Consider the following 14,432-nt stretch of genomic DNA (forward strand, 5'->3'; position numbering starts at 1 on the left):
TAAAAACACAAAAAGATAAATTGACCCCTCAAAACCATATATTTTGCAATGCACGCATTCAATGAATCCAAAACAGGTAACCATGTCTTTTTCCTCCAAACTACTGTGTCGCCAATACTTTACCAAAATTGTCAGTTTTGATGAAATACCTGAAAATCGCATCAAAGCTTCCAATTTATAGCATCTTATCTCCCTCATTGCATTAATTTGAATTCCAGGGGTCCACTGAACAGTTTGATACATCTATATATATTTTTTTTTGCAAAGTGCACATGCAGCCAAATCCAAAATGGGTAACCATGTCTTTCTACTCCAAAGTATCTGGCGTCATAGAGACCCCAAAATGAAGTTAGCGCAAACAAATTTTCCGGGAAGTCAATTCTGCTACTGAATAATTAACACATTTATTGCATTTTTTGCAGGGTAAGGACACAAAAAGATATACTGACCCCCTAAAAACAAATATTTACTAACTGCAAAACTATGCTGAACATAGTGATTTTTATGAAATTTCTGAAAATTTCATAACACTAACTGGAGTAGGAGGTGCAAATCTGGCTGGAGGGATCTCAGGAACTGGAAGAGACCTCTGTGTTTGCAGGATCTGGTGGGGGTCGGTGCAGGGAGGTCCAGGAAGTGAACGCAGCAGCTGGACGATTGGTTTTCACATGCCTGCTGCTGCCTTGGGGCCCCTGGATAATTGTGCCCCAGGGGCCACCCTTTCCACTCGCTCTGGGGAACGGCGGGGATGGAGCGAGTGGCTTTACAAGCCACTCCTCTGCTCCCCAATGCAGAAGTGCAGCAGATCGAAGATCTGTGCCACTTAAGTCCTTTTATCCACAGCTCATAGATTCTTCTGTCTGTGGCACTTAAAGAGTTAATATCTTGGCATTAAAAAACTAATGAATGTAAGTTACAAAAGTGCTTACAATACCGCTGTCATCAATTTTACATTCACTTATTTTAAAGGTTTACTTATCCTTGAATATCACCAACATTGTTGTAAACAATATGTGGCAATAAACATAGTTTACAAACACAACGCAAACATTTTTGTAGTTACTTTAAATGCACATGAATTGGTTTCATTTGTGACTTTTTACAGTTGCAGGATAACCACTCCCAGCAGCTACCCAGAAACTGATTGCTGTTAGATTTATTTCTTAAGTCCATAAAATGGATTAAATATTTATCTATAAGAAGAATTTGGAAAGAAAATATGTTGAAATAACCTGATCATTGGTTTACTTTTCTATTTCTTCCTTTATTTCAACTACCTCAATCAATAATGAAATGTTATTGTAGCCGTTACATGTATTGTACTATCTTTCTTGCCTTGCTTAGTTCTAATAATGACTTGATCTCTAGGAACCAGATGCAACTTCTACAGTGCTGTATTACAGTCCCAAACCCTGTGGTATCATAGAGCCACAGAAAAGTGTGGATGTGCCCATCATTTTGAATGCTCAAGTGACTGGGGACCAGGGAATCAAGGCCAAAATTGCACTTTTTGGATGCAATGAGTCTCCACTGGTTAGTAGCTATAATGTATAATCTTCCTTGAAGAAACATTTGCTTAATTGAGAGAAGGGGATTTTGTTTTGAAAATATGTTATACTGTAGGTAGCAATGCAGTTGTAATTTAAAATGGAGAATGCTCAGGATTTCATTTAATGCCACCATAGGAGATTTGTTATCTTGCATCCATCAAATGCCCAATGTAACTGACCAGTTAATGTATACAGTAGATCATTGTATGATCATGTTAGCAGGCTTAATCACAATAACTATTCCAAGCCCTCTTTTACCCCTCATTCTTTTTAGTTACATTCCTTCCTATTGTGGTCAAAAACCATTTTAACACTGTATTTTGCTTGTGTTGTAAGGAGGTGCTGCTTCTGTGCACAGGAGAAGGTCCTGTTGTTCATGTATATCCCACTGAGATGGACTTTGGGAATATCAAGGTTCTGACTGATATACCAAGGATCCTTCATCTGAGCAATCAATCATTGATACCAGCTCGATTCATGGCACATATGGTAAGCAATTATTAATAGATATAAATAGAGTCACTATTTAGGGATGAAGCAGTTTCAGAGATTAGAATGGCTTTGTTGCAAAAGTAATGTTTAATGCATTGGTCATATAAGTAAATGCTCTGCAACATATTTAAATATTATCATCTCCATCCCTGTTCTCACATTCACTAAATAAAAAAAAAATGTCCTACCTGCCAAACTCAACCTGTCTATCTTCTTTTGCCCTCCCTATCCAAGCACCTTTGATAGCAAACCTTTGACTTACTCTCATACTCACATATCTATGCTTTCTGCATAGTTCTATCAGCTGAATCATGTTTTGCTTATTCTAATAAATGCTAATTGCCTTTCTTTTCTTCCCACCTACCACATTGCATGCTGTATACCTCTTTCATTACTTTGATTCAACTGGAAGCTATGTTATCATCACTTATTTTGTGCTCTGAATAATTATTGAGCTGAAGCTTTTACATTTATTCAAATTTATTTGGAATATGTGGGCCCTGGCCAAAGTTAGATTTGAAACAGAAGCTTCAATTCAAGAAATCCAAGCTTCTATCTTTTAGTTATTTTTTATCTTGAATTTTTCTGAAATTTCTGTCAGAAACTTTTTGCAATTTTAAATACTTCATCATTTTTTTCTTCTCTTACCATTTGACAGACACGGAAGCGTTCTCTGTGGCGCATTGAGCCAAGCCATGGTGAGGTCCCTCCTCATGGAGAAATACAACTAACAGTTTTTGCTCATTTGGATGACACTGTTAGTTTCCAAGACAGAATCCAGCTGATGATTGAAAACAGTAACACCTACTTCATACCCTTACATGCCAAGGGCATTGGGACTACCATTGTGACTGATAAACCCTTTGCTCCGGTCTTAAACCTGGGAGCACATTTCAGGTAGGTATGTTACAGGTTCCAAAGAGCCTGTAACATTCAGGAAAGAAACAATGTTGTCCGGTCCATGTACTTTAAAACCTTTAGAGTTTGTAATTATTATTATTTATAAAACACCACCATATACAGCAGTACTGTACAGTAAATGGGTGTATAAATGGAACATACCGATTGTATACAAAATATACTATATACAGTATATTAATTATATATACTATATATTATAGTAAATGAGTCCTTCAGCAAGGGTTTCTTGATTTTAAAGCTTTGCTTTTTTCAGTTAATCGTGCTTTATGGGAGCATATGTAACTACTGCTGTGGGCACAACTCACTTTGCCTCATGGCTGATGCACTTTTTTTCAGTCTTACAGTCCTTTTCTGTCTGCATGCTGTAAATGGGCAGATACAAAGCTTTATAGGCTGGAGTAAATATATAAACAGCAAAGCATGAATGGAGTAGTGAGAGAACAAACACAGAGACTGCCATGTGATGCTGGCTGTTAGATTATTTTGACAAGATCGCTTAGTTTGAAGTGTGTCAGTGTTTACAATTTATAGAGTGTTTTATGGATGCAGGACAATTACTTTCTGTCAGGCTTTACTAAACTAGACAATACTTCACCTGGATAGTAACCTACAGCAACTAATCAGAGTTTAGCTTTGTTCAGGGTAAATGAAAGGTAAGATTAATTGATTGCTATAGGTATTTGCACTAGTAAACGCATGCTATTATTTCTTTATTCATATGTTATCAGTGGTGGGGGACTTTCTTATCATTCTCTATAGACATCAACAGAAAAGTGCAATCCTCTTCCTGTCACCCTTAGCTGCTGTCTTTAGACTGTACATGTCTGTGCATTACAGTTCTTTGTATTTGTCAGATAAACTGAAGATAGATGAAAGCACAACCCATTAGGTATATTAGTCTAGACCACTGGAAAATGTAATTACAGGGAGTTGTTTTCAATTAGAGAAACCTCAAAACCAGCTATAAATAGAGTGGTAACATTTGAATACTTCATGTGTACTGGAATTATGAATGTCTAGAGTGTCAGTGGAAAATTGGAAAATAAATAAGTCTGCAGAGGAGGGGAACAAGGTATTGCTACTTTATAAAGGAAGAGATGGTTTCATTTCCAGCTCTCCTCTTCTTGCTCTTTTGTTTAGGGCTACATCTAACACCAGATCCTTTGTGTGTATGATCAAAGTTTCATACAGAGCACAACAGCAGTTTGCAACATAATGCCTTTATAAATTGCTACTAACCCTTTTAACCACTGTCCCTCTGGGGGCACCTTCATGCTGCTGGGGAGCTAAATAAGAGATGGATAGTTAAAGGAGAAATGCTTTATCTGTGAGCTTTCTTTGGCCCTTGTGTTAGTGTATCAGTTTTTATCCCCTGCTGATGCTTTGTGCCAGGTCTCATTACTGTCAGCGCCTTTTGTTTAGCATCTTACACAGTATAATAGACTTCAGTGGAAGATAACACCACCACAACTTCATCTGAGCTCCTGTAGTAATACAAGAGGTGGAATGGAGAGCAATCTGTGTGTGATATGACCCATGCTACTTCTCTGGAGCCTCCCACAGATCATTTACTGTATCTCCTCAACAAAGTTTTTTTGTTGGTATCTTCCTGTCTACAACACTTTAAGGTTTAAATAAGCATTATACAAAACTCTAAAATGTTAAAGGGTAAATAAAACCATTTCATAAGTGGGGTCAATGATCCATGTATTGACTCATATAAACAGTAGTCAATATAATATTAGTGTATACTTGATATGACCAGAATATTTCTCACTGTGCAGATTCTTTATGTCTTTATCAAAATCATGTCTTCCACTATTTATGTTTCTTTCTCTAGTCAATGTTTAGTAAAATGTTTCTTTTTTTTACTAGTGCTGGCCCCTGTCAGTACCACTTTACTATGACCAATCGAGGACGTCGTACCCAACAGCTGTACTGGATGACAGACGGATTCTCCCTGCAACGAAAACGATCACAGCCCGCTAACATAAAAACAGGGGCCACTAACTCCAAGATTACAAGCCCAGTTTTCAAACTGCGTCCATCACGCATGGAGCTTACTCCAGGTCAAAGTGTAGATGTACTCCTTGAGGGATTCTCTGACCTTCCTTTGGTAAGAATCAAGTAACAAAGGGAGAAACAACTTTCTCGTTGATTATACTTTGTAGATCCATTTGTTTTTAGCAAATAAATAAAGATCTCCATTTGTTTGAGAACTAATGTTAATGTTATAATTTTATAAATTAAACTCCTTTTAAAAATATAACCCCTTTTCTTTGCAATAATACATTTTTCGAGCTGCTCTGCAGACAGAACAACGTTACATTTTGACCTTCCCTCTTAGGTGGGCTTTCAAATTAGTGGAGGAAAGTGCTTTGAAAGCTAAACTTTAAATCTCTGTACTTTGGTGCCACTGATTCTTAACCAAATAAATTGTTAATCGAACAATGCAAAAAGGTCAAAAGTGATACTAGTTTCTTTGCTCCAAGCTTGTGCATGTGATCTTCTTTGACTAATTCTTTTTAACATTTCTATTATGATAATATAAAATAGCATTCTTTATGAACATAGATCCTATTGTATATCTGCATTTCTTAGGTAGTGAAGGAGAAGCTTGTGGGTCAGGCCATTATCGGAAATCAGACAGGAAAGGAAACAATCATGATGGTGGATGTAATATGTGAATTTATTGCTCCTGTTTTAAACCTCTCTTCTGAGAACCTTCACTTCTACACCGAGAAGGTAACACTCTAGATTATAAAGTGAATGGCAAACATTACTCTGTCATTTTTACTTGTTGATAAATCTTACCAAACAGTAATTTGAATAAGAATGGTGTTCAAATGCTCAAAGCGGAGGAGCGCATTCCGCTAAACTGACAGAGGTACCAGTTTTGTTAACTATGTCAATTTGTGAAAAGTTCTATCAGAAAAAATCCCACCAGTAAGGAAAGGTTTGATATATCATATTATAGACTGAACTGCAGGGAATCCCTCTAGATGCCCCAATTTAAAATATAATATACTACCCTAGTAATAAATTGTGCAGTATAGTTATCTCAGAATTTAGAACCCTGGGGATCATAAATTCTTGTAAATTATTTCACAGAATTGCCCTCTATAGGTGTAACAAGGGCTTTCGGAACTAATGTTTGGAAGAACTACAAATCCCCTGCAACAAAACAGTCTATGGTATACTGTAATCCTACAGCTTTACCAAATACTAATTATTACCATAAAATAAAAAGTACTTTATTTCTTTAATGTGTACAGAAGCTTTACAAATTTAGTTGCTAAATTTCCATAAATTCAAATTATGAATACAGACAGTATGGCTACAGACACATATGATTATCATAGTTCACCAACCTGCATCTTTCAATTATTGTCTATATTTGGTTTATTAAATAGGGTTTTTATTTTGCTTTCTTATAATTTGAATAATTGTATTCCTTATTTACCATGATTTATATTTTGACAGTTTTGTGTATGGTTCTTTTTTTCCAGCAACCAGATGACTGTCTTGTTCCTATGTATGAATCATTGAGAATGAAAAACATTTCTTCTCTTCCACTGACAATATTTCTGACGCTGAATGAGCCATTCTCTTTATGCAATAATGATAACCCTGGAGATAGAGAAACAAAGGTAATCGGACATGGTTAAGATAGGAGATAGCATATTCATTAGGCAATTCATATTTTCATAGCTATTAGATACTAAGCCAGAGTTTCTTAATATTTTTACATCTAAATAAACCATTTTCTTAAGAATATACTTTTCTATTTATATTTGCCAATAAAAACAAAAATTTGTTCTTGTAGTTAACTTCTATATCACTTATTACACCAGAGTATGTGAGGTGTGATTACTAATACACCAATAAGTCAAAAGAAGAGAAAGTAGTAACCCCACACTATCTGTTTTACTTTATTTGTCGCGATTACTATAATAAATAATAAAAGTGAATGTGTAAAGTGCTTAGTGCTGATTATAAGTGCAACGATTATATGCTCAGTTAATTTCTCTTTAGTAATTTCAATCAGTCCATAAATTCATTCAAATAAATTAGTACTTATATTCCAATTAATAACCAATTATATATCAATTCATTCATTAAAGTGCCAGTGCGTGCACACATCAATTAGAGTATAAATTCATCCACAAGTTAATTAAATTTTTAAATACAAATCAAGTATTGTTATTAAAAACTTCTTTGTATGAATCGGACAGCTCCACCTCTACTCTATTTTCACTTTCAAACTTTTTAATTCATGAACTGCTAGCTATTTAATAATTTATACAAAGAACTTTTTAATACCAATACTTGATTTGTATTTAATAATTTAATTAACTTATGGATGAATTTATACTCTAATTGAATGAATTTATACTCTAATTGATGTGTGCACGCACTGGAGTCTATCCTGTATCTTTTGTTTTTGTATGTTAAGTTATGCTTTTACCTCTTTGCAGCCTCATATTCTGGAAGCTGGAGAAGAGAAGGAAATAACTGTAAGATTTGACCCAACTTATATCCATGATCTAAGGAGTCGAGTAATAGATGAAGTTCTGACAATCCGATATGCTGAGCATCCACATACTGACCACATATCCATTCAGGCTGAGGTTCACTTTCCAAACCTACACTTCCCCACAACACAGATCCACTTTGGTTGCATTTTAAATGACACTGAGAGTGTCCAAGAGCTTACTGTTACAAACAACAGCCCTCTGCCAGTTCACTATCGCTGGTCATACCTCACTGAGAAATTGGACAGTCAAATTAGGTAATTGAAGGAATCAGGTGTGTATATATATATATATATATATATATATATATCTAAAAGGTCCCAAGAGGGACCGAAACGTTGGAGCACTGTGATGTTTGAAAAATAAAATCACTTGATTTACTAAGGGAAGTGCTGGCCTGGGAATGCTTTATTCCAAATTGTGAGTGTATATATATATATATCTATATATATCTATATATATATATATATATATATATATATATATATATAGATAGATATATAGATATATATGTATATGTTAAAATGCCAATACCGTATATTATTATTTTTCATTATATAACCTGGTATATAACCTGGTAAAGTAGGTGACAGGGAGTACAGCAGTATGGAATAAAAATACAGCAGGGTTCGAAGATTGCAGTGGAAACAGTATAAATTCATTTTTGAAGGCCCACTTGGAGTCTCAATGGTGCAGTGAAGTAATAAAGGATGACGATTAATGTTATTCTTTAAAAACCTGAGAGAGAACAAAATTCTGTGTATGCTGGTTCGACAGTATTGTATAAAATTCAGTAGATATGTCAGAGGTAAAACTCTTCTGCTGTAATGTAAAACTCAAATTGATAGGTGAAGAGAACTAAACACCTGGAGCACACCCCATATTAACAAAATAGATATATTTATTCACAATTAAAGCATTTTATAAACCTATCTACAAATAAATATTTATTTTTAGAATCCAGATTTCAAAATCCAAACTGGATAATCAATTCAAAGTTAATCAATTCATATATAAATTCACATTAAGGGGCACATCAACATTCTATTTTGAGCCTTTACCATGATTCAAGGTTTTATGTGCTAAAACTCACAAATTCTAATTAGATTTACCAAATCTTAAATTTCTGAGATTCATTAAGTGCAAAAAACTTGAAAAGTGAGTATCAAAATTTCATGTAGAGGTCAATGGGACTTGTCCTAGGCAAAATGTAAGTGATTTTTTTTTTTCAATTTGAGTTTTTAGAGCTATAACATAAGATTATACATTGACAAAGTGGGGGAGTAAAGCCAAATACTCGGGGGTCATTCATTCTTTTTTACATCCAAAATAAGGCAAACTAAGTAATGATCCATTATTCTTGTATGTTCCTCTTTGGTTCCTCAGAGACGCTTATCTTAAGAAGCAAGAAACTAGTCAGACAAGCTATATAGAAGAGAATGGGATAATACCTAACTCTGAGCTGCACTTCCAAAATCTTATTGAAAACTATGATGAAAAGGTGAACAGTATTATCTTCCAGTGTGTTTTTCCTTACTGTGTTCATCTCAAACTCAAATTACTTTCTTGTCCTAGCAAGTTAATATCTTATTTTATTGTTTCATTCCTGTCTTATCTGAACTTTCTTGCTTTGCTAAAGTTTCTCCTATCTCCTCCCCTTGATTATTGATGTACCTATGTCATATAATTTTCTATTCTGGACAGGATTTGATGTCTGAAAGTGAACAAGATGAGTTAAACCAGGATCATCATTTACCTGTTTTGCCCATCTTAGATAAAGCAACTATGTCAGAGGAGGATCATGTAATAACTGGAGTGGAGGAGGTAAGCATTATAATAAGCTTTATAGCTCCTAAGCACATTTACTTCCAACTTTTCTTAGATTTTTTTATGTACCTATCATATAGGATGATTGTGCCTGCAGTACTATACCAATCACTTGAAGAGACAGGACTCTTGTGGCTTGGCTCCATTTGAGAGACGGCACATCAGCTTTTACTATTGATATGTTTGCACTGCCCAAAGTTGACTTGATTTCCCATAAAATATCAATGGTTGTTATTGTTTTCAGTGCTCAAGAGAGTAATATGTTAAAATTAAATAAGATATAGCAGTGTATCAAAGTTTTCTCTGTGTTACTGCAGGGATCTTTCCTGAAGTTATGATTTATTTCTTCTTCAAGGCTAATGGCATAGGGACATTGAGGAAAGCAGTAGAGGAATATTCATGTATAGTATGTGATGTATAGGTAAAGAAATCTCAGATTTTACATCTCCATTTTCCATTCATGCGTATATTGTGTTTGTGTTTTTCTTGTTGCTGAAAGTTTTGACCTTAGTAGCTACTTTTTTATTGAGTTATTTCTGTGGGAACATACAGTATGCATCATTGAAAGCCTTTGTAATAAAAAGATTTCATGACAAAACGGCACCTGAAAGCCAGCAAATAAAGCCCAGATAGTGTTCAAGATAAATGTTAATTCTTATTGTTTTAATTGCAACAGGTTCTAGATGAAAATGGATGACATGGTGTGAGTGTGTCATTTATAGGCATTTTTATTTCATAATTTAGCAACAAGAACAGCAAGCTTCTTAGCCTTTTGTAGCAGTATTGTATGTCCTCTCTATGCATGCCACCTACTGGTTGACCTACATTGCTCTTGTTGTGTGTAAATGCAAGACATACCAGATAATTCCTTTATGTGTAGACACTTTTAGCTACTATATAACAATGTTTTATAAAATATCTTGACAACAGAAAAACAAACATAAATAATGCATAATAATTAAAGAATTCTTGGAGATAGGGATATCTGGGACTATCTGTCTACCATCCACTATATCAATGTCAATCATGTCAATCAAGAGTAATAATCAATGTCAGGTGTGAGATTAGGTTTATATGGGGATATACCTCATACTTACTAAAACTAAATTACATTTTTCTGTGTTTCACCCCCCAGGTATTTGATATAATGCCTCTCTTTGGGACATTGCAGCCTGGAGACAGTCAAATAATATGCTTCACTTTTTATGGGCATACTGGCATCAGTGCCCAAGCAAAGGCACTTTGTGATGTGATTGGTGGGCCAACCTATGAAATTAGTCTTGAAGGAGAGGCTTCACTTGTCAGTTATACTCTGAGTACAAAAGACATCAACTACGGAATACAGGTAACTTATGCAACTTAAAAATATTAAGTTGAGTCTTGCTCTGGAACATTCTTGAAAGAGTGAAAAAGCTTAAAAATATAAGGAAATTTATTTTAATTCTTGGTTTATTTGAGAGCATTTATAAGCCATAAAAACTTGAATGAACTTGACAGCAGCAGTAAACCCATATTGGAGAACAGCTATTGATTTTAACCACTTTATAATTAAATATACATAGTTTGTTTTGCATACTTCTGCGGTGGAAAGTCTGTATTCATGTCACTCCACCACTTGATCTTTTCTGTTAAATACATCTGGCATGTGAATTTTTTTCATCTGTATATAATTGAATCTTTTTAATTTCTACACAGCGGTTTGATCAGGTTGCTGAGGCAAATGTTATACTCAAGAACACTGGGAAGGTCGACTTTCCCTTCACTGTGCTTAACCAGAACTGTGAGGGAACCATGGTACCCAGGCCTGGGGAGCCCCTGATACAGCCAGTCAGCGTAAGTGCCTGTTTTGCCAGAATTTTAAATGATAATATTTGGTATTTTACATACATCTGGAACAATAGCAGGAGAAGTCTTTCAATCACATTATATTGTACCTGAAAAATGTTATGAGGTAGCTGTGGCTGAGTCTGGCCAATGTACATTAGACTTTAGGGAAATTATAATCTAAAAGGTTTCAATACCTCTGGCTTATTCTGTAGTGGAAAAAATTGCACGATGCTGTTCTAGCCTTAACACATTGCATTTCAAATTGAAAAACTTTCACCAAGTACCATAGGTACAAGATTTGAGCGTAGCTCTTATGGTGTCTTGTCATCTGGTTTCAGGGTCACATTGCTGCTGGTGAGGAAGGAGTCCTTAAGGTATCCTATTTTTCTGGGATTCCAGAATCTTTCCAGAGAGTTATTCAGCTACAAGTGGGTCATTTTGAACCTGAAAGCATTACTCTACAAGGGGAAGCTGTGTTCCCTAGAATCTGTTTGGATCTTCCTCGTAACATTAAAGGTAAAACTCCACTTGAGAACCCCCATATTTAATTTTCTTAGTTGACTTTCCTTCCTTTAGAATCTTATCTTACAGTCTCCTTAAACGTTTTATTATCTCAATATATCCCCCTGCTGTCTGTTATTAATATAGCCTTTGTTCTCTGCAGCCTCTGACTTTACCGAATATAATATTGATGGTTATTTTCCCTTACTCTATAGACTGTACCTTTATGAATGTCTCTTGCTTTAGTATCATGTTAGCTCTGCCTATCCTACCATTTTCAGTTGCTGAAATATTTTTTTTTGCTTGTTCTACTTTTTTTTTGTGTAGAAAATGAGAAGTTGCAAGCCTATTTAAGAGAGGCAGAGGGGAATATGATGGAAAAAAAACACATTGTAAACAGTTTAGTGCCACCTGCAAATATGGAATCTTCTTTTGAACCATCTGCTACTGATGTAAGAGCACAGATGACTGAATTTAAGCTTTTTTTATTTTATTTATTTATTTGTTGTGGCAATTCACTTCCTCTCTCTTTGAACAGATGGACAGTTTGTTAATGATGGAGATGGAACGCTTATTTATAAAGGAGCATGCAACAGAGCAGCTAATGTCTGAGGGTGTCCCCACAGTTCAACAAAAACTTCTCAAGTAAGTTCTTTATAACGGTGTGGGGAAAGGATATTGACAAAATATTCCTTAAAGGATATTGACAATATATTCTTTAAGAGAATGAACTGTTCATATATGTACAGCAAATGTCATGTCATGTTCTCTTTCTACATTATTGTCTTCAACTGCTACTTTATAAAACATAAACATGCTCTTCTGAAAAGGTAATTAAGAAAGGTAATTAAGCGACCAGTGGTGGGGAGGGTGTGTGTGTGAGCATATGACGGGTGGCAGTGATCTGTATGGCCATGCTGCCTTTACAGTACACTTTTGCCATGAGATTATACTAAAGATTGCAGTTTAAGGTGCAGCAATGCAGATGCAGCACTGTACTTAAAAACTGTACTTAATTTCAAAATGCCTTGTATGTTAGGGTAGTTAGGGGACTCATAAATGGCATCTTATGAATATCTTATGAATACAGGGTTGCTGGATACAGGCAGTGCTGTGGTACACTACTATACAGCAGACCCTGCAACAGCACAGGGGTTTGGGAGGTTGTTGTTGCTGCTCCATCCATTGCTGCCTTTCTCCTCGTGAACGCAAACCCTCAGGGTGGGGGTAGAACAAAATTGGATTGCTGACAGTAAAAAGCGAGGGCCTGGAAATTTTTTTAAAGTTAACTTAAAATCGAAAGCTGAGTTTTCCTTATATTATTATTATTAATATTATTATTATTATCATTGTTATTAATAATAATCGTTAACACATTTATAAAGTGCTAACATATTACACAGTGTTCTACAACAAATACTCTTGTTTAATGTCTTATACAATTTTCTAATATATATGGAATTATTTCACAAGTAGAAAGGTTTTTATGTGTGATTTTTTTTCCAGGGTCCTTCTCCCTGATTATGTTTTGGATTTTGGCTTTGTCATTCTGGGTGATGTTCGCACACATATTGTCAAAATTACCAACACCAGTCACTTTCCGGTTTCCTTTCGGGCAGACCGACGTGGGCTAGTCGATTCAGGTAAATTGTTGTCTTCAAGAGAACCATGACCTAGCACTACCAATAATGCACCTCAAAGTTCACTCATAGCCTTGGTACAGAGATACCATGCTTTGTTATCATAAATTTGCTTCATTACTGAGAATAACTGAGAATATGGTTATGGTAGATTCATATAATTATCTTATCTTATTATCTGTCTTTAATGGAATTTGAGCCCCAGCAATTCCCTCTCTTATTACACAGGATTCAGCGTAGAGTTGGACCGAGTAAAGAACCTTCCTTGCTGTCAAACAGAGACTTTTCAAGTTAAGTTTGATCCTCGAGGTGCCAACCTTAATCTTGGACCTGTGGAGGCTATAATGATTATCCAGGTAAAAAACACGCTGTGTTGTGTACAAACATAGTAGCAAAACGTTTCATGGACACTAAATTCTAAAATGATGGACATAAACTGTGTTCCTAATTAAAATCAATGAGAATGTCAGTCTCTTCAAATGTAGAACCTAACCTTAAAGCAACAGACTGTGTTTATTGCCACATTTGTAGATTGCCAAATACCACATACCAATAATAAAAGCATTATTTATATACAAATATTCTACAGATGTTTATTAGTATAAAATATATATATTTATTTAGGTATCTGGAGGATCAAAATTTCCTGTACGACTAAGGGCAACAGTGACAATGCCTTCTCTGTGCACATCAAGTGACAGGGTGGAATTTAGTCCTGTACAGTGTGGGCAATGTGAAATCAGGTCTATACAGCTTTACAACCCACTACCTGTGATGTGTGAATGGACTGTAATGAGCCAGGATAATGAAATCAAGGTACCGTATATATTTATTTTATGCTTTTTGACATCGCTAACCTTATTTGGATGTTTATTCTCAAAAATTGAGATCGTTGTTTATTGTTTGTGAACTATTTGTCTTTCATCTATTAACACAATGTATAAATATTTGTTGGTTTCCATAATAACACAACAAATTAGATCATAATAGTACTTTTTTAGGGATGCACCGAATCCTTCTATCCGGCCAAACCAAATCCGAATCATAATTTGTATATGCAAAGAATTTTTTTTATTTGTCTAATACAAAAGAGGAAAGCTGCCTTATCTAACATGTCGACTTCATTATCCACATTTTTT

At 35.1% G+C, this 14,432-nt stretch overlaps 1 protein-coding gene across 1 annotated transcript in view; it reads left to right on the forward strand.

The window, feature by feature from the left end:
• hydin.S (HYDIN, axonemal central pair apparatus protein S homeolog) overlaps positions 1-14,432 on the forward strand; it is a 117,237-nt gene that overhangs the window by 39,048 nt on the left and 63,757 nt on the right. The window contains exons 17-33 of the mRNA XM_018260632.1: positions 1,369-1,533; positions 1,887-2,039; positions 2,701-2,939; positions 4,839-5,079; positions 5,565-5,708; positions 6,473-6,613; positions 7,442-7,755; positions 8,885-8,999; positions 9,203-9,322; positions 10,461-10,670; positions 11,021-11,158; positions 11,491-11,668; positions 11,981-12,105; positions 12,192-12,298; positions 13,160-13,296; positions 13,522-13,649; positions 13,918-14,109. Of these exons, the coding sequence (XP_018116121.1) occupies positions 1,369-1,533; positions 1,887-2,039; positions 2,701-2,939; positions 4,839-5,079; positions 5,565-5,708; positions 6,473-6,613; positions 7,442-7,755; positions 8,885-8,999; positions 9,203-9,322; positions 10,461-10,670; positions 11,021-11,158; positions 11,491-11,668; positions 11,981-12,105; positions 12,192-12,298; positions 13,160-13,296; positions 13,522-13,649; positions 13,918-14,109 (2,847 nt within the window). The remainder of the gene's footprint in view (positions 1-1,368; positions 1,534-1,886; positions 2,040-2,700; positions 2,940-4,838; positions 5,080-5,564; positions 5,709-6,472; positions 6,614-7,441; positions 7,756-8,884; positions 9,000-9,202; positions 9,323-10,460; positions 10,671-11,020; positions 11,159-11,490; positions 11,669-11,980; positions 12,106-12,191; positions 12,299-13,159; positions 13,297-13,521; positions 13,650-13,917; positions 14,110-14,432) is intronic.

Source organism: Xenopus laevis, chromosome 4S (genome assembly GCF_017654675.1).
Source record: "Xenopus laevis strain J_2021 chromosome 4S, Xenopus_laevis_v10.1, whole genome shotgun sequence".
NCBI classification, from domain to species: domain Eukaryota; kingdom Metazoa; phylum Chordata; class Amphibia; order Anura; family Pipidae; genus Xenopus; species Xenopus laevis.